This window comes from Elephantulus edwardii, unplaced genomic scaffold (assembly GCF_000299155.1).
Source record: "Elephantulus edwardii isolate Elephantulus edwardi_28Jun2011 unplaced genomic scaffold, EleEdw1.0 scaffold00006, whole genome shotgun sequence".
NCBI classification, from domain to species: Eukaryota; Metazoa; Chordata; class Mammalia; order Macroscelidea; family Macroscelididae; genus Elephantulus; species Elephantulus edwardii.
This window is the reverse complement of record NW_006399756.1, coordinates 13,958,463-13,977,366: the sequence shown is the minus strand read 5'-3', so window position 1 is coordinate 13,977,366 and position 18,904 is coordinate 13,958,463. Positions and strand designations below refer to the sequence as shown.

Sequence of the window (18,904 nt, the reverse complement as noted above, 5' to 3'; positions counted from 1 at the left end):
GAACCGTGTTCCTCTGGGATTGCAGTGCAGCTTCTTGCCACTAGGCCACCAGAGCTCCCCTTCAAACAGATGTTTGATCGTCCTGCTGATTATACTGATATTCCAACCTTTAGCACAATCCCTCCACTAAATCTTAAGCCCATTTTAGGTAAAAGTTTGTAAAGGAAATGGTGCATTTTCTCATTCAGAAGCAACCCAAAACACGTTTGTAGAACACCTTAGTTAAGACCATAGTTTTTCTTTTCAAAATGGGAGGTGCTGGGCCTGGAACCAGGGTTTACTGCAATTACTCTGCTTTGTTTTTGCAAGAAAATTATTCCTGTTCGTGCTACCATTTGGCTGTTGGCATAGATAAGCAAGTTATTCCACGTCAGGTTTACTTTAGCATAACTGACTTCTCCCAGGAGCCCAGGATGACTAATTGTTGCTGATGAAAGCTTGTATTTGTTTAGGTTTCAGCTAACTTTAAACTCACCTAGACTGAGAGCAGTTATTTGAGTACAAATTGCATCTTATCTGATTATCAAGGCGACGAGAAATGCCGTGTTATTTCTCTCAGCTAATGTTGTTGCAAGGCCCTGTGCCAAGTGTCATAGGGTATAAAACTTCGTTTCTTCCCTCGAACACTTTTTAAAAAGTTTGATTGGAAAGACTAGAGAAGCACATGAGAAATTTAGGGGTGAAGAAGTCCAGCAGTGTTCCTCAACATTCACCAGGCTGAGCTGACACAGGAATCATGCACCTCTTGACCCAGTCATGTCACATGGCTTCCCACAGCCCTGCCCTTAGGTTCAAGTCCAAAAGCTTTGCTGTTGTTATGTGCTGTTGACTCACCTGTGACTAATAGTGACCCTAGTCCATAGCTCCATACCCTGTCCTATCTTGAGCCTATCTTGGGTCTTTGCCACACCTACTCCCATTACCCTAGTTATTATGTTAGTCTGTCTCAGCCGGGATCTTATTTTCCTGCACTTTCTGTCCCTCTACTCTTCCAAGCATTATGTCCTTCTCCAAGGCCTAGTCCCTCCTGCAACATACCCAAAGTATGTGAGACAGAGCTTCAAAATCCTCCAAGGAGCAACCTGGTATCACTCTCTCCAAGATATACTTGTTTGTTCCCTTGGCAGTCTTGATATGTTTAATACTCTTCTCCAGCACCACAGCTAAACGACATTAATTCTTCAGTCAACTCTAGTCATTGTCCAACTTTCTGATACATAACAAGTAATTGCAAAGACCATGACTTGGACCAAAAGCTTTAGAAAGATGCTTTACTGGTTATCCACTCTTCAAACCCTGCCTACCCTGTCTACGCTCCAACCCCAACCTCCAAAATGCATACTTATACCATCCTGTCGGCTCCCTCTGCCAGCGTGTTGCCTTCTTCTCACGTACACTTTTCTCTTCCCAGGAGGCTTCGCCCTGCCATGCATACCTTTGACCTCCATCTGACTCCTCTCTCAAGGCTGGATCAGCCTCTTCAAAGCCTGTTGCAGACCAAGGGCAAAGTATATTAATAATAATGAGACAGAACACCAAGAATGTAGGAGAAAACAGGCACAGCAGTAGGCGAACAGTTCTTGAACTGAAGCGCAGACCTTAGCTTTCCTGTGTCTTTATTGAAAATTGCCAGGAAGCAAATCACCAAGGGAATTCATTGCAAATGAAGCTGAACTCTTTCTATTGAAAACCTAGTGCTTGACTCAGGAGGGAGGGGTTAGCAAATACAATACAAGAATCCTGTAAACACTTAAGGATTGCCTTAGTGCCTACCCCTGTAAACATTTAAGGATTGCCTTAGTGCTCCCAGGCGAATTCTTGCTTGTATCAGCCTCCCTCATAACCTCAAGTAGCATTCCGTTTATTACAAATATTTAGTATAAAATTTGGCTTCCCATAAGAGCGCCCACCAGGGACTTCCCCATGCTGTGGTCCCCTTGCCCTGCACTCCTCTCACACAGCTTTCCTTGCTGCTGCGTGCATCTCCTTGAGGTCTCTGTCTGTCTTTCTAGACTACGAGCTCCCCAAAGCAGGGCCCATGTGGGTCTTAGGCACCACTGCATCTTTGTGACCCAACCCATCAGACAGGAAAGAAGAAGTCCAGCTGACACTGTAAGTGCTGAGAAGCAGGATCACTGTGCTTGCCTGTACTTAGGTGAGAAGACTGGACCTTGATAAGCTTTCCCTGGCTCATAGAGCCAGCAGATGCTAGGCTTCATTCAGGGAGCGTGCTGTAGATGCTAGGCTTTAAAGTACAAGCAGATATCAGGCTTTAAAGTGGATGCGCAGATGACTGCATGATTCCTGCTGTCCTGTATCAAACCCCACTATGGGGACCCCTCCTTAGGAATTACTTTCACGTTTCATCTCGATGACATCACATCCACCAGTCTCACCAGATTCAGTGAACTTCGGCTAGTTCCAAAAGTTCAAACCCCCTTGGTAGGAAAGAGGGTTTTAACCATGAAGTTATTAAAAACAATGGAATCAGACTATAAATTCAGTTCCTACTATGGTGTAGGAACCCAGGAGCTGCCAAAAGAACAAACAAGTGTGTCTTGGAGAAAGTGCAGCCAGAGTGCTTCTTGGAGGCAGGGACGGTGTCGCTTCGTCTCACATACTTAGGGCATGTTGTTAGGAGAGGGTGTTCCTTGGAGAGGGACAGCATGGCTGAAAAGGTGAAAGGTGAGTGAATGAGAGAAAGATCCTCAACCAGGTGGATTGACACAGTGACCGCAGCAATGGGCTCAAGTGTGTGTGAGATTGTGGGGATGGCACGGGGTAGGACAGGGCTAAGATCTGTTGTTCGTAGGGTCACTATGAGCTGTTCTCAGCCTGGCAGCACCTAACAGCACTGCGGTGTTAACTCCTTAAGGTCAAGAAGGGAACTGAGTGCTGCACACAGAGACCCCAGTACACCAGATATGAGCAACACTGGTTATCTGAGCAGAGTCCACCTCGGGGCAGCCTCTGAGGCTGTAAATCTTTTCTGGGCGGAGATTACCCATTTGTCTCCCTTGAAGAGACTAGTGGATTTTGGTTTGCATTGTAACACACTAGGCACTAAGCTGGCATGGTCTGTAACTGTTGTATTGCTAACTGAAAGCCTGCTTGTGCAGGCAGGAAGACTCTCTGCGAGGTGGGTTGATTCAGTGACCAGGGTAATGGGGATGGGTGTGTTGGAGACAGTGAGATTGACACAGGACAGAGCAGGGTTTAGGGCTGTTGTAGGTCGCTATGAGTCACAGGCACATACCAACAACAACAGTGAGGAAGTGAGTGGTGATGGGTGGTGGCTTCCTGTTAAGATTTACAGCCTCAGAACCTGATGGAGGGTCACTCTGAGCCAGCATCCCCTTGACTGCAGTGAGTTTTGAGTTCTATGAGTAGAAGGAGCCCTGGGGACATGGTGGTTAAGTGCCTGGTTGGCTGTTTGAACCCACTGGCTGCTCTGAGGGAGAAACACGTGACAGGCTGTGTATATTAAGATTCCAGCCTTGGAAACTCTATGGAGCCGTTATGTTTTGTCCTGTAGAGTTCTTCCAGAGCTCTGCTGGCCTCGTGGTGAGAAGCTGTGTTGTAATCCCCAACTCCCAAGGCCCATGGTTCAAATCCACCAGTTGCTCCTCAGGAGAAGGATGGGCCGTCTCCTCCTGTGTGATTTGTTGTTGTTGCTGTTGTTGTTTACCATCGAGTCAGAACAGACCCATAACTGACCCTCCAGTGGGTTTTGAGAGGCAGTAAATCACCCGGGAGGAGATTGTCTTATCTTTCCCCTGTGGAACAGCTGATGGATTTGATCCTCATGCCTTTGGAATTTCAGTTCCATTTCTTACGATTAGGCCACCAGAGCGCCCTCCTGGGTGACTTACTGCCTCTGGAAACGGGCCGAAGAGTCAGCTGTGAGTCATTTCTGACTTGAGGCTACACAACAACCATAGTTCTTAGGAGTTGGAATTTACTCAATGGGAATGAGGCTTGATTTTGATCTTTTTAAATGAATTGAACATCATCTCACACACACACACACATCCTATATATGTGACTAGGCTCAGAAAGATGAACCATGCTTCAGTTTGAGAAAGAATAATTTTGAGGCTTATGAAAGCAGGAAGTGGGTGGCATTGTCTCTGTTCATTAGCTGTGGATGTGTGGCTGGCCTGGCCCTAGAGCCACAGACAGGCCAGAGTTTCTGACGTAACCAAAGACATGTCTGCCGAGCTCAAGGATGTGTTTCTGTCTTCTCTCAGGTCCCTCCTTCAAAAACAGAGATGAAGAAAGGGCACAATGGAGGCAAGAAGGGCCAAGTAAGTGTGCGCACTTGTTTATCACCCTTCTGTGCGGCGTGGTTTCTGCACCCCTGGTCTCTGCGCCTCTCCCGTGGTCATTTTGATCCAAGGCAGGGCTAATGGAAATTACCCACCAACCAAGGCATACCCAAAGCTGGCATCTATTTCTGTCCTTCCTCTCCCCAACGGGCAGGGAGAAACATGAGGAATAGTATGAGCTTTAAAGTGATGTGCTTGGGAAGTTGACTTTGTCTGATAAGCACCTCAAAGGTATATAGGGTATTTTAGAGCTTAATTTTACTTCTGTTAGAAAAAGAAGGACTATTATGGAGATTGATTTTGGAATTTAGATGCACTCTTATTGATTGTGCTTGGCCATACATGTTCATATCCTTGAAGATGTATCATGGGGGTGTTGCAACCTAGAAGACACAAATTTGACTAACAAGTTATAAGTACATGAGTCAAAAATTATGGAAAAGTAAAAGAAAAGATTCTTTCATTGTTCCACAAACCCTCCCCCAGGTCCCCTCCACCATGTATAATAGTCTATGTGTTTCCTACTGCCAAAGGGGCCCTTTAGAGTAGTGAGAGAAGATCTTCACCCTGAAACCCACAGCGTCCCTTTTCAGCAGGAAGTAGCTAAGAGAATACGCCATCCCCTTTTCCTTATGACTCAGGGTGAAGTCTCTCTCAGGGAGGAGTGATAGGGAATGGCAAAGGACACACTGACAAAGAAGATTAATCAGAACTGGCTTTGACAAGCACTGTGGCATTTGGACAAGAACAAACTGGGAGGAGGGTAGAGAGAATAGTGCAACAATGAATGAATGGAAACCCAAAATCTCTGTAAATGTTTATGAAAATTAATAAAATATAATTATAGAAAAAAAAAAAGAAAAAGAAGGAAAAGGCACAGAATGGTTCCTAAAAGACCTGGAAATGCCACTTGAGAGAAATCACTGTGACGCTAGACAGTGTCAGGCAGCAGGTACACAGTCCTCTCTGTGGAAACCACAGCCTCGGGAGACGCCCTGAACTTGATCAGCCAGCCACATTGTTGATTGAAGGTGCTCTGACAGATTCACCTCCTGGATGTGTGAGCTTTCAACACTGAATAGTCAGGCCAGCATCCGGGGACCCTGCAGATCCTGCGTGCACGGGAAGGCTGCTCACACCTGGAGCTGCAGCCTCAGCCCCTCCGGACAACACAGACAGTCAAGAGACATCATCAGCAAGGGCTGCTAATAGACGAAGGAGTCAATAAAGATAAGAAATTTCATTCCTCTTCAAAATTAGGAGAAAGGAGAGGTATTTCTAAGTACGTCACTGATAAAATACCAGATAACTGTGTTGGAATGAGAGAAGTTGGCTTTGCAGGCAAGGAAAAAGAGGGTTGACAAGTAATCAAGGCTCCGTTCTGTCCCTTTCTTTCCAGCCAGGTGGTCTTCTGTGCTCTGAGAAGCATAGACCACGTCCCTCCCTGATCAGTTTAACCTCATTTTAGTAGAACAGGATTAGGTGGGAGATTCTTGAGAGGCAACCATGCTAGGATTAGGGTCCTAGACTCATTTCCTGCAGTGAAATCTGTTCCGTTACTTTATTCTGTTAAATGGTCAAAAATCCACAATACGTAACAGTAGCCACACTTCGTGGGGCTGCTGAAAGGAGGAAATGTATTTACTCTATAGGAATGTATTTACTTTATATGAATTAATTAGTTTGTACTTAGTAAGCAGGAGGAAGTGATGTTATTTTTACTTTATATTGGTTTACATACAGCATTAATATACATAGTGTATCATTCCTGTACATTGTGTTTCACACATTCCTACATCCACATTGTGTTTCAAATGATCACTCATGTACATTGTCTTTTACAAAATTAATCACCATTGATCTACTATTATGCCATCTATTCAGGTCACCATTGGATCTTTCCTTTTCCCTCTTCTCCCCTGCTCACCAAACTCTGTTACCCTATGATTTCCTCCCCACCCAACCCTCTGTCCCCAGAAGAGATACTTTCATATCCTCCATAATATAAGGATTCATTTGATAAATGGAAATTTCTCTAAGTAGTCCTTTGTTTGATTAATGGAAGATTATCTTCATTGGCATTAAAAATGTTGGGTGGTTCTCTAATGAAAATGAGGCTATTTATTCCTGGGTTCATGCTTATTGGAGGTTAGTCTGTCTGTCTGTCTCTGTCTACACACACACACACACACACACACACACACCCACACCCCCTTCTGAATCACTGATTTGGCTGAACTTACAAGTGTGTATAGAGCCGTTTCCAGCAAGGACTCATCATCTATGCTGACCTTGCATGAGGCAGGTGGCCGTCTTTCCTCAGAGACATTTGGGTCTTTAATCCTCTCGCTTTGAGCAAGCGTCTTCAATCCTTTTAAAAATCAGTCTTTGCTCAAGGAAGTTTTACATTTTAAGTTTGAACAGTCATGTCCCTCTGAAGAAAAACAGAGCACAAGGAAGAACAAGTTTGGAGGAGGGAGGAGGGGAAGAGGACAGACAGTGGCAAAGGATGGATGTTACCGCTGCTGCAGGATGGAGTGAAGACGAGGCATGTACACAGAGCGTGTTCAGATGGATGTTAGTAGAACGGCCCTGAGGTCCAGCAGCCGTGTGTGTGTGTCTCAGCGCTGATCCGCTCACCGTGGCAGAGCTTCTGAAGACATCGTAGGCATAGTGAAGAGAGCCTAGTAGTGTGCACCCCCAGGCCAAACTTGAAAACCTCAGGCATAAGAAAATCACTCCTAGATATGCTCTAACCTTCAGCGAAGATGAATGGGACCTGGAAGTCGAGGAGACTTGGGAGCACGTAGTGTTGGCGAGGTGTAACGTTACAGGGTGTAAACTGTATTATCAATGATGCTCCAAGAAACTGAACACTCTGTGTACCTGCCTCGTCTTCATTCCATCTTGCAGCAGCAGATTACTGGAAAAATGACCCACCTTGGCTGTTTAGCCATTAACTATGACACCATGGAGCAGCCCATCCTCCTGCTACAAGGAATCTGTGCAAACCTGGGCCTGGAATTGGGAACCAACCTGCATCTGGGCATCAACTGTGCCGCACACGAGCTGATGGACTATGTAAGTTCTCACCTCAGTTTCTTTACTTTTTTGTAAAGGTCCTTTGGGGAAAAAAAAACAACCCAGTGCTCAAAAGAAGAGCTGAGCTGAGTTCTTTCTCCTGGAAAATCCTTTTGTTAGTTTGTCCATAATGTGTGAGGCGGCCCAATAAAATAGACCCGATTGAGCAAAGAGCAACAGAGCCATAGAACTGCAGACATTAAAAAGGGAACATCTTCATCAAAGAGCTAAAGCTTCTGTGTCAAAACTGAATAAAATGGGCTGGTCACATTGCAGGTGAGACAGTTAATGAAACAGAACTTAACAAGGTCCTCCAGTCTTCTGAGCACAGTTGTTTGGTGGGTTAACACCACATCCATCAAGTGTGAAAGGTGGGTCAGCTGATTAGTGGTAGCTGTGACCCAATGGGCTCTTTTAGACAATGCAGTTCTTAAATTTACATTGTGAATATAGATATACGAACATATTTCCAAAGTAATGACATTTATCATCAAAGTGGTGCTCATGGAGGGCAGGGCGAGCTTCACCTGGGGAACCGCTCCATGCAGAGGAAGTTATGAGAGAGAGAAATGGGCCGGGTGCAGAACAGAATGTTGCTGGTCTCGTGGCCTTGGGTTATGCTTCATCATTTCACCTTTAAACTTGGCAAATGGGTGTGTTATCAAAAGTACTAAAAGTTTTCTGTCTTACACACATACTCTCATCTATGCATGCTTGATACACACAGCTGCATTTCCAAGGACACTAATGGCCAGCATACTGACATACATCTATGGTGAATTGGTAAGCAATCAAATTCAGGAGGCTAGGGACCTCCGGTGGCTTAGTGGTAAGGAACTGAGCTGCCAACACAAAGGTAGGCTGTTCGAATCCACTAGTTGCTCTTCAAAAGAGAGTTGTGCCATCTTTCCCCCTGCAATTTACTGCCTCTGAAAATCTGCTTGAGGATAAGCAAGGGGTCAGTTCTGACTCACCAGTACACAACAACAGGCAAATGGGATTCTGCTTTAATGTGTGATTCTCCCTTTAACTGCAAAAGGGAATTTTGAATGTATAGGCATCCCAAGTTTCTGCTGATTTCTGAAAGTTCTTTTACTTTACCAACGAAACGAAGCACATAAAAGAATGTTTAAAGTAATTTCCTTTTCTTCTCATAATGCTTGGTTCCCAGGCATACCATTAAGGAAAATAATTGCATGTTTTCATCCACAACGTATACCAAGAACTGTGAATATACTGACTGCTGGTGCTAACTTGAATAGGTATTTATTGCTTATATTCAGTAAAAGTTATTAGCTTAATATCAGATAATTCTCCCAATAATGTTAGTTCAAAGTCATTAGCATTTCATCAAGGACAAGATAGGACTTTGAAACTCTGCATTATGGAAACAAAAAGTTCTTGCTGCTTTTTAATGTGAAGAAAGTATAAAATCCCTTCAATTATGAACTTCTTGGGAACCTGCCCAATTTCAAGGGAATCTATTCTGTTGCCATAGCAGCAGAAAAGCTTTAGTGAACCAGCCACCCTCTGGTCCACCGCCTGCTTCCAGTCCCTGAGCAGGGTGGGTGCTATTCCTCAACAAAGACTTGGCAGTAAAGGAGTTTAGTTTCTCAGAAGGACATTAGACCTTTCAGCCATGTTCATTGCTGTGCTGAACGACTTGAGACCTTTCCAGACCTAAATGAACAGGTTACACTCCAGTTATCCATCCAAGAAAACACTCCAGTTACCCATCCAAGACCACACTGTCAGTGCTGACAAAGAAATGCCTTCACCAAGGCCACTGTCACTTTCTTATTTTAGTATTTAAAAGTCACGGACAGTTTCCTATTTATTCATAAGTTGTTTGTTATTTATTCACAATCTCACAAGTGGAAGATAGAAGTTACTTGTTCCAGCAAACGGGCAGGTGGGCATGGCTATTGGTGGTGGCTGTGTGAATTTATGTTACACTCCGCCTGCCAGGCAGCCGGGTACTTGGCACCAGGATTAAAGCCTAAAGCAGATACCACTCCCTGCCCACTCTATGCCTGATGGTTGTTTGTACAGAGCCTTCAGCCAGAGTCGTGGGAAGGGCTCAGTGAGTGTCAAGAGGCTGGAGAATCTGCCCCGGGCAGGGATTTTCTCTACGTGTGGTGACTCAGTTCCTCCAGGGTAACAGCTGGTTAAAGTAAAATGCAGATATTTCACAGGTCAAAGCATCCTAAAGAAGAACTGGCTTACCAACCTTGAGGACTATCTGAGTTTGAATTGCGGAGCTGCTAACTGAACATGGGTGGTTTTAACTGACTGACCAGCCCGTCTCTTCCTGAGGAGACTAGGCAGCTCCCTTCTCTACAGCTGTGCAGCCTTGGAGGCCCGGTGGAGAGTCCCCGGGAAAAGGAACTGACTGAAAGAAGGGGGGAGCCTTTTCCCATTTGACAACCTCCGTGTTTATCCCTTCCTCTCCTGTTTCCCTCCCACGGACAAGAGTAAAGGGAAGTACGAAGTGATGACGGGGACATTCAAAAGTGCGGCCGAGATGGTTGACCTGTATGTGGATCTCATCAACAAATATCCTTCCATTATCGCCTTAATCGATCCTTTCAGGAAGGAGGTAAGCAGGGCTCACCCTGAATTTTATAACAAAACATGGGAGAATACAATCACATGCTTTTGGACCGCTGTCATTCAAAATGTATTGTCATCGGGACCAGGGCTGAGTTGCATTATTTCAGCATGTATGAGTAAAATCACTCAAATGAATGGCAGAAGGACAGTTGCATAGGAGTGTGCTTGTCTGCAGAGACGCAGGCCATTGCCCGGCGTGTTAGGGAGACCTGTACATTTACATCCAACGTCACTGATGGTAGCCTAGCCCGCTGAGCTGGCTGGTGCTCCACTAGGAGCATTTTCTTTTTTTTTTTTCTATAATTATATTTTATTAATTTTCATAAACATTTACAGAGATTTTGGGCTTCCACTCATTCATTGTTGCACTATTCTCTCTACCCTCCTCCCAGTTTGTTCTTGTCCAAATGCCACAGTTAGGAGCATTTTCAAGTTCATGTGCTCATGGTAGCAGGTTTTGTATTGGCCAAATGTTTTTGTCTTCTAAACCCAGCTACTGTATACATACAGAAGTACCAAAGCCATATTTGTTAAAGTTTGGCATTTGAGATTTTTCTGATCCATCAAACTAATGCCAGCCAGATTAGTTGAGCAGGTTAGTTGACCCGGTTAGCTGAGCAGGTTAATTGAGCAGGGATGATGTATGTGCCACCGAAGACCAGCTCACCCCTTAACCCACCTGCACTCCTTTCCTGGCGCTGCTGCAAAAACAAACAACCACAAGTGGTTGGCTTCAGAGGATGGACGTTTTATCACCGTGCTAAGTGCTAAATTAGCAGTCTGGTGGCTTAGTGGAAAGCGATCAATGCCTAAGTACACAGTTCGAATCCACCGGCTGCTCTATGGGGAAAAGATGGGCAGTGTCCTCCCATGTGAATCCCAGCCCCTGAAATCTCACTGGCGGGTCAGCTGTGTGTCATTTCTGACTTGACGGTCCACACGGTCCACAACAAGAACAGATGCTCCAAGTCCAAACCTGGGTCTCTCTCAGGTTGAATTCTTGGCCAGCAGCCCAGGCTCCTTGATTCACGGATGATCTTGCTGTGGCCTCTGCCTTTTGCAGTCATGTCCTTGTTTCTGTGTCAAATCTGTTGTTTCTGTTTTATACACACACACACACACACATACATATATAGAGAGAGACACATATACTTCTATGTATAAGACTACTATATATATTACATATACATATATACACATATATATCCTGCGACTCAACCGCACTTAACACACACACACACATATATATATATATGTATTTAGTCTTATATACATGAGGCTATTTAGAACACAGCTTACATGGATAGACCCTCACTAACCTAACACAGAAAACGCCACCATTTCCAAGTGAGATTACCCCACAGGTACGGGGTCAGGATTCCAGCACATACTCTTGGGAAGCATGTTTCCTTTTATACCACTTCAGATACTCTCTAGCTAAACTCTAATTCTAGTTAAAGTCTTGGCTTTATGAGTTGGAGAACTCTTAGATATAGTGAACAGCACTGTTTTCTCAGAGGTTACTGCTGACACACTGGGGACCACAGGCATGCTGACTCTGACTTAAGAGTCTCAGGGTTCTCAGAACCCATCCACACACCTGTCCTTTCCACGCTCTTGCTAGACACCAGCACTTGTGGAGAACATGGCTGGGCTCAGTCTGTGGCAGTCGGCCTTTGGATGGGGGACCTGTGGCTCCAACCACAGCAGTTCTAGTTAACATGATCCACTTGCCTGGTTTGTTCCAATGGAAGGGGTTGGTGGAATGGCTGGGACGGCCTTGTGTATTGTTTCTCTGTGGAATACTCAGCACTGAATATGGAGATCTCAACCAATAAAAATAGGAGGGTGAGAAAGGCGGCCCCAAGTTCTCGCAGGCTCTTTTCTCCCAGTTGTCTGATTATTTAAAACAGTAGCCATATCTTCTAACCAGGCGGTCTTAACAGTACTACAGAGAACACAGGGCATGGTGAGGGCTTGTGTGGAAAAACTCCAGAATCAATATTGGAAACAGCACTTAATGTGTATTAACATTTTATTTCTTAAACCAAATAAAGCTCAAATCGAAATCATTTTCAGTTTCTGTTCCTGAAGCTTGTTCCTTTCTGTGGCTTTGGCTATAGGTGTTATCCAGCCACAGATGCAAACTAACAGGGTTTTGTGTATCTCTCAGGGGAGAAGGTATGACTGATCGCGTACTCTGTGACGCTCGTTGTCTTGATACCACGTTCAGAACACTGTAACGATCCATTCTAACTCTTCACCCAGGACTCTGAGCAGTGGGACCGCGTGTGGGGTGCCCTTGGGGCCAGGTGTTACATCATCGCAGGAGCTGCATCTGGGAGCATCTCTAAGCATCTCGAGGAAGGAAACCTCATCATCCCGCTGGCCAGCGGGCTCATCATCAAACACACCAACCAAACGACAGTATCTGATCTGGTGGAGGTGACCCATCTCATTGACAGTGAGTGAAGAGAGAGACGTTGTGATCCCCATCCCGACGTTAACTTGGTTATAGAAGACACCCCAAAATAGGCAGTATTCCAGAATTAGAAAGAGCCTCAAATAAACCCCAAGGGGTGGGGGGAGGAAGTAACTCGACCCCATCTGGGAAGGACTTAGTGGTAAAAACCAAAATGCAGTTCACTGATTCACTTGCAGGAGTTCCTGTACCAGCCCCAGCCAGGAGGTCTTCTTCCCCAGGGCCACAGCAATTGGGTGGCCAAGATTGTTGCCCTGCCAGCTTCACAGGGGGGCAGCCTCTCTGTCCCCAACAGCTGGACCAAGAGGCATAACGTTCAGCACACTGACCAGTGTGGATTGGACTCCAAAGTTGAGTTCCAAAAACTCTTTAGCAAAACCTAGAGGGAAACTCCAATCCTTACTGCTTGCTACGCTAAGCTCTGCTTCGGGATTTGTAGAACACGCAGGTACCCACTCACCTCAGCCAAGTCTGCAGGCTCAGTGTAATATTCGAGGGAAGCAAACAGCTTGCCGCCAACGAGGACAGGGCCTCGTGCACAGTGACAGAGCAGCAGGGACAGCTGTGCCTCGCTTGCATCAATCATGTTGCTACGGCATTCCAAGTTCTCCTATAATTGACTGTCACTTTATGCTCCAGATTCATCTCCTAGCATTTTAGGAACCAGGTACCCGGCTTTTCCCCTCCACATGAGCACACACCAACTAGACAGGAAGGATGTTGTGAAGACTTGACTGGAATAGCTTAGCGAGTTGTAATCTACTCAGACATCAGCAGACCATCTGAGCCCGCTAGGACTTGGGCAAGTGTAGGGTAACCTGATCATCTGCCAGGTGCGGCTTGGCTTCCGCAGGTGTACCAACGGGAGCAGAAGGGCTGTTACAACATGGGGATTGTGATCAGGAAGCACAAATGAGTGTGAGTTACTGAATGGAAAACCAGTTTGCTCTGAAAATGCCCACTCCAATCCCAATAAAATGTTCAAGTAAGAAAATACATGTAAGAATGTGTAAGGTCCAGTTCCGCAGCAGCATGCAAGCCAAGCATTTCTCTCCTATTAGGATCTATGGTCTCTCTCTAAAAGGTCCAACCAGAAGAGGCAGATGGTTTCCTGTCAGTACAGAGAAGTGGGGTGGGAGCAGGGGCGCCGCCACCAGCAACATGGCGACGTCAGCGGGCAAGTTAGCGAGGCGTTGTGGCCTGACCAGTGTGTCTTGAAGCAGGACTGTAGCCACTGCCTTGAGATTCAGACACAGTTCCAGGCACGGAGATACAGAGAGACAGATGAAAAGCAGAGCTCTGATGCGAGTGGTCTGGGATGCCCAAGGAGAGAACCATTATTTGATGCCAGTGGACAGGCATTTTAAGAGCTGAATTTGATCTTTAGAATAAGGTAAACCTCCTTTGTTTCCCTGATGAGGAAACAAGGCTTCAATTAAGATCCCTCATTTTGTGATTTCATCTACTCATACCGGCCTTTCATGAATTCCTCAAAAGTTTCTAATGCTTGTAACATCAGGGTCATTGAACCTGCAGTTTCATCAGCCTGGAGTGTTTTGTCTCTTGCTTTTTGAAAGACTTCTTCTTCATGTCTTGACTGAAGTGAAAACATCTCTATCTTCCCTGGCTTCTGCTACCTCCAACAGGTTCTGCTGTGAGCCTCCTATACATGCTCTCTATGTACCGCCCACTGTCATGTGTGTAAATATGAATGTCTGGTCTCCTCTACTAGACTGTGAACTCCCATCCCAGGAGTCTTGTTCAGTTTTTCCAGTGCCAGAACCACAGACAGCACGAGGGAGTCTCAGAAACCAGGCTCACTGGAGAGCAGGAGCAGGCCAGCAGGTAGATACGGCCAGGAGCCAGGCGGGTCAGAGGATGCAGTGATACACAGAGGCCCTCAGGCTGAAGGACGCAGGATGCCCTCTCCTAGGGCTCAGTGTGGGGCTGGCCAGCTGGTGGCAGATGGGGGGTCCCAGCTCTGGCTTGGACCCTGTGTTCCTCAGGCATCTTCTCGTCTACCTTGGGTTACTGCTGTAGCTCCTGCCTCTAAAACACAGACACTGGAGACATCTAGTGAACGTGGGCTTTGAATTTGGCAAATTTTAAGGGGTCTGGTGAACCTCATGTGCTTCATGAAATAACTGTCCACACTGCTCACTTAACAGGCAAGCACTCAGTGTGGTCGATTCCCCACCCCGTGAAGTGGGGAAGCCATCGGTGGCACCCATAAATCCTCTCACCACGCCCTTGCCCTTGCCCTATTCCCTAGACTCAGGTGTGGCACAAATGAAATGGAATCCATCTCACACCTGTGATTTTACAAATATCCTCATTTAATAGAAACATTTCCCCCTAAGGTGGTAATAAAATAATGGCACACCTTACAACTTACACTATTTTACATTTGATAAAACCTCGTAGTGATTTAGTAGAGAGGATCCCAGCTATTGGAGAAAGGAGTGAAAACAGGCCAGACCAGGGCAAGGCAGATGTTTGGGTTAGCATTCTTAGGCAAGCAAGTCAGCCGTCTGATTCACAAGAAGAAATCTCAATCTCTGGCAAACTACATGTTGATCCTAGAGGCTCAGATAGAGGCGAGTCTATCTGCACTACGAGACTGAGCCCGGCTCTTTGCTGACAGGTAAGAAGTGCACCGCCGTCTTTGGAAGCACAGAAGCCGAGTCATCTGATGACAGCCTCGTTGATCTGGTAAGTGCTGAGAGCTGGTCAACTGCACAACTGCCAAAACACTGATTTTTATCACAAATTGCTATTTCAGGGAGACGAAGTCTTGTGCAGAGCAAGTCCTGTAACCTTTCATGAAATAGACTTGCTTCCTCCCAGACAGCTACTTATGTTTTTTTTTTTCCAAAGAGCTAACCTTTGAACTTTTAAAAAGAAGTAAGATTGGAGTCTGGGGAGAATGAAGAGCCCACTTCCATGACCAGGGTCCATGCTGCCAATCTTAGTTCCTCAAATGAGGCGGCAAAGGCCAGCCTGCCTTAGACATCTGCGGCTGCCGTGTGGAGGCCAGTGTCTCACGCACAGTGCCACCACCGCTTCACCTGAGGACAGGGATGGTGACAGGCAGGTCACGTGCAGCCTTAATTTATGTAAAAATAAGTCAGGTGGTTACAGAGAGGACAGGGGAAAAGGAACCCCTCAAGACCATGGCAGAGTCTCCTTTCCAAGGAATTGTGTGTTCTGCCCGAGACGGCTCACTCCTTCATCTGACAGTTTGTTCTCACTCCAGGCCGTTGGACTGGGCGTCCAGTTTGTCAAGTTGGGAGGTCTTTCTCGAGGCGAACGGGTGACTAAGTACAACCGGCTTTTGACGATAGAGGAAGAGCTTGCTCAGGACGGAGCACTGGGTATGCACTGCTTGCCTGCTGTTTTCATTTAGCCATGAATAAGAGAACAAAGATTGTGGGAGGGGGGATAGAAATCCCTCGGCGGGAGAGCAGGGGACTCCAAAGAAGACAAATAAGCGCTGACAAAACTAGGAAGGCATTTGCCACAATGTATATTGTTGTTCTAATGGATTATCTATTTACCTGAATGTTTCAAACTCCAGCCCTTCTTCTCACTGAATAGACTGCCTGACGCTTTTCAATAGAATTAATTGATTGGAATCTCCAAGCCTACCTTTTGTTGCTGTCCAAATTATACTGAGGGCTTCTCTGCACAGCCCGTGGAAGTTAAAGGCAAATGTTTCCCTGGAGCTTCTTGGAAACCACTCATTTTTCCTTACAAGGTGTAGATCGCCTGTTGATTCTGAATGCTGTACCTCAGACAGGCACAAGAATCAAGAGAAACGAAACAATCATTTATGACGCCAGGAAGAGCCACCCTGTGCATTGGCTGACTGGGGAGAAACACCTGAAATAGGCACGTGTGTTTTGGGGATTATTGTGATGGCTAAAACATGGGTTAAGAGACAGAGACATTTTAGAGACCAACAAAAATTGTGATGATGCTCTTAGCTGAGGCTGGGCAGTGGCAGCGAGTGTGAAGATTCCATAGAAAGCCATACTTGGGGGAGCCCATTTCTCAGTCACATAAGGGCACTCTATTTTCTTGTGCTGATCTGTGCATGTTGAATGCAAAGGCTTCTTTTCATGAATTGGGTGACATGGTATTGTTCACCTGTCTCCTGCCTTTTGTTTTCATACCATCCTGTCTGCGGGAAACCTCACATCCCTTAGCTGACCAATCACATTTCCAGGCAGATTTCACCACAAAGGGTACCATTTGCTTCTGGGCAATGCCAGTGACTAGCCCACTCTAGTGACATTTCAGGTAACCCATGCTTTACGGATTAACTAGCCTCCTGGCATTGGCAGCAGTCAATGTGAAGGGCATCAAGAAATGAAAACACCAATCTTTCTAATTTTTTTTTAGTAGGAAGTCTTAGCACAAACTCAACCATTAAAACAAGGTCATCATTTTGGAGAGCTTGACTGCAGCAATCCAAGTCCCAAGTCCAAGTTCTCTCACCCTTTTCTGTGCCCCAAAGGCCACTGCCCATCAAAATGTTGCAGAATGTTGGGTGAGTGGATAAAGGACAATGAAGAGTAGCTGCATTGCAGGGTTGAGGTTGATGTTGAGCCCAGTTTTAAATGGTTCTAGAAAGCTTTCCATGGACATACTGCATTGGGCAAACAAGTCTGCTATCAGGGACGTCTTTAAAATACTCGAGTGAGGATGTCCACTTAAAGACTAAGGTGTGCCTGATTCATGTTTATTGTTGTTGTTGAGTGCCATCGAGTAGGACCTGACCCATAGCTGACTCTCCCGCAGGTTTTCAGAGGCAGCAAATCATGTGTCAACTGCCTATTTTTCTCCCATGGCGCAACTGGTGGATTCAAACCATTTGTGTTTAGGTTGACAGCACGGCTTCTTGCCACTAAGCCACCAGAGCTACCTGGATTCAAGCCATGGTACTTCCACCTGCTTCGTACACATGTGAATGTTGGACAAGGAATAAAGAAGACCAAAGAATCATCAATGACTTTGGAGTGTGGTGTTGGTGAAAAGTGTTGAAAATCCCATGAACAAAGTTGACTTGGAGGCAGTAGTGAATCTTCCTCTCATACTTTGGGCATCTCAGAAGGGGCTGCGAGTGGGAAACAGATATTATGCTGGAAAAAAACTGAGGGTCAGTTAAGAGAGGAAGCCCCTCAACATGATGGTTTGACACAGTAACTGCTGTGTGACAATGAGCCTGACCGAGATCCTGACGGTGACTCAGCATAGGGCACGCTGCCCAGCTGTTGTTCAGAGTTGCAGTTGACTTGACCTCACCGAATAGCACAAGTCTTTCCGGTGGTCCTCTTAGCACTGTTGTGTGTGGGGCTGCCAAGTGATAGCTTTAGGTAATCCTGATGATTGTCCCGCTAAAAATATCATGTAACAAAACACCATGTAAATTCTGCATCACTGGCGTGGCCAATCCATTTGACGGTTGCTTTTCTTGGCTTTTCAATAGATGTCCATGAAGAACACACCTTCTTCTGCCTTAATGAAGAAGCTGCAACGGCTGCCGAGGCGCTGGAGGTGGCTGCTGTCACAGCCGATGAGTGACCTGAGCTCGTGGAGCTTCTGTTTCCTACAGAATCTGGGGCGCAGTCAGTCCACACATGAGCATCTCCCAGTGAGCGTCACGCCAGCTGACAGCGCCATGAGTACAATGACATGGGCAGATGGGTGCCTCCACACTGCTGACTCTAAAATGTCACGCATTTCCCCTTTCTCACCCTTTAGCAGAACACACATGGTACATTTTCTCAGAGTAAAAGCATACCTGTAAACTTTGTTTTATATTTCTATTAGCGATTTCATTAACATGGTGGCTTGACTCTATTTTTGAAGGTATTGTAAGTCAAGGTGGCTCTTCTGTTTCCAGCCTCCTAACTCTGTTCCAACACTGTATACTTTACAATTCATAGCATCCGAGACAGCCTCACAGGACAGGCACTGTGGGCCTGAGACACCATCCGAGGCACTCAGCTTCTCGCTTTCAGCTGGGAGGGGCGGACACATGCCCCTTGAACCTCAGGCTGAGGTATGAACAAGCCTCGTGTTGTAACAGCCTCCCAGTTTCATCTCACTCCTCTGCTCTTAACTCCATTTGCCCTGATTTCATCTTCTTTTTTCCTTTTAGTTTTTTATTTTTAAATACTTTTATGCATCTCTTTTAATCTTTTTGTCTTCTGGTGGGAAGGTGGACGAAAATGTATGCACAAGCATTTATGAATGAATAATTTTTTTTGGCTACTAATAAAGTCCACTAGATACACTAGTGTCTGTCAGATACTCCTCTAAATCTGAACATTCAGATTAAGACAGACTAGGAAGAAGGATTGGCCACCCACTTCTGAAATAGCAGGCCTCTGAA

At 45.8% G+C, this 18,904-nt stretch overlaps 1 protein-coding gene across 1 annotated transcript in view; it reads left to right on the top strand.

Annotated features, from left to right (window-relative positions):
* The window catches only part of ENO4 (enolase family member 4), a 33,017-nt gene extending 14,927 nt beyond the window's left edge, over positions 1-18,090 (top strand). Inside the window, exons 8-14 of the mRNA XM_006880155.1 lie at positions 4,251-4,307; positions 7,242-7,409; positions 9,883-10,008; positions 12,291-12,486; positions 15,149-15,216; positions 15,761-15,878; positions 17,996-18,090. Coding sequence (XP_006880217.1) covers positions 4,251-4,307; positions 7,242-7,409; positions 9,883-10,008; positions 12,291-12,486; positions 15,149-15,216; positions 15,761-15,878; positions 17,996-18,090 — 828 coding nt within the window. The remainder of the gene's footprint in view (positions 1-4,250; positions 4,308-7,241; positions 7,410-9,882; positions 10,009-12,290; positions 12,487-15,148; positions 15,217-15,760; positions 15,879-17,995) is intronic.
* Positions 18,091-18,904: the final 814 nt, after the last annotated feature.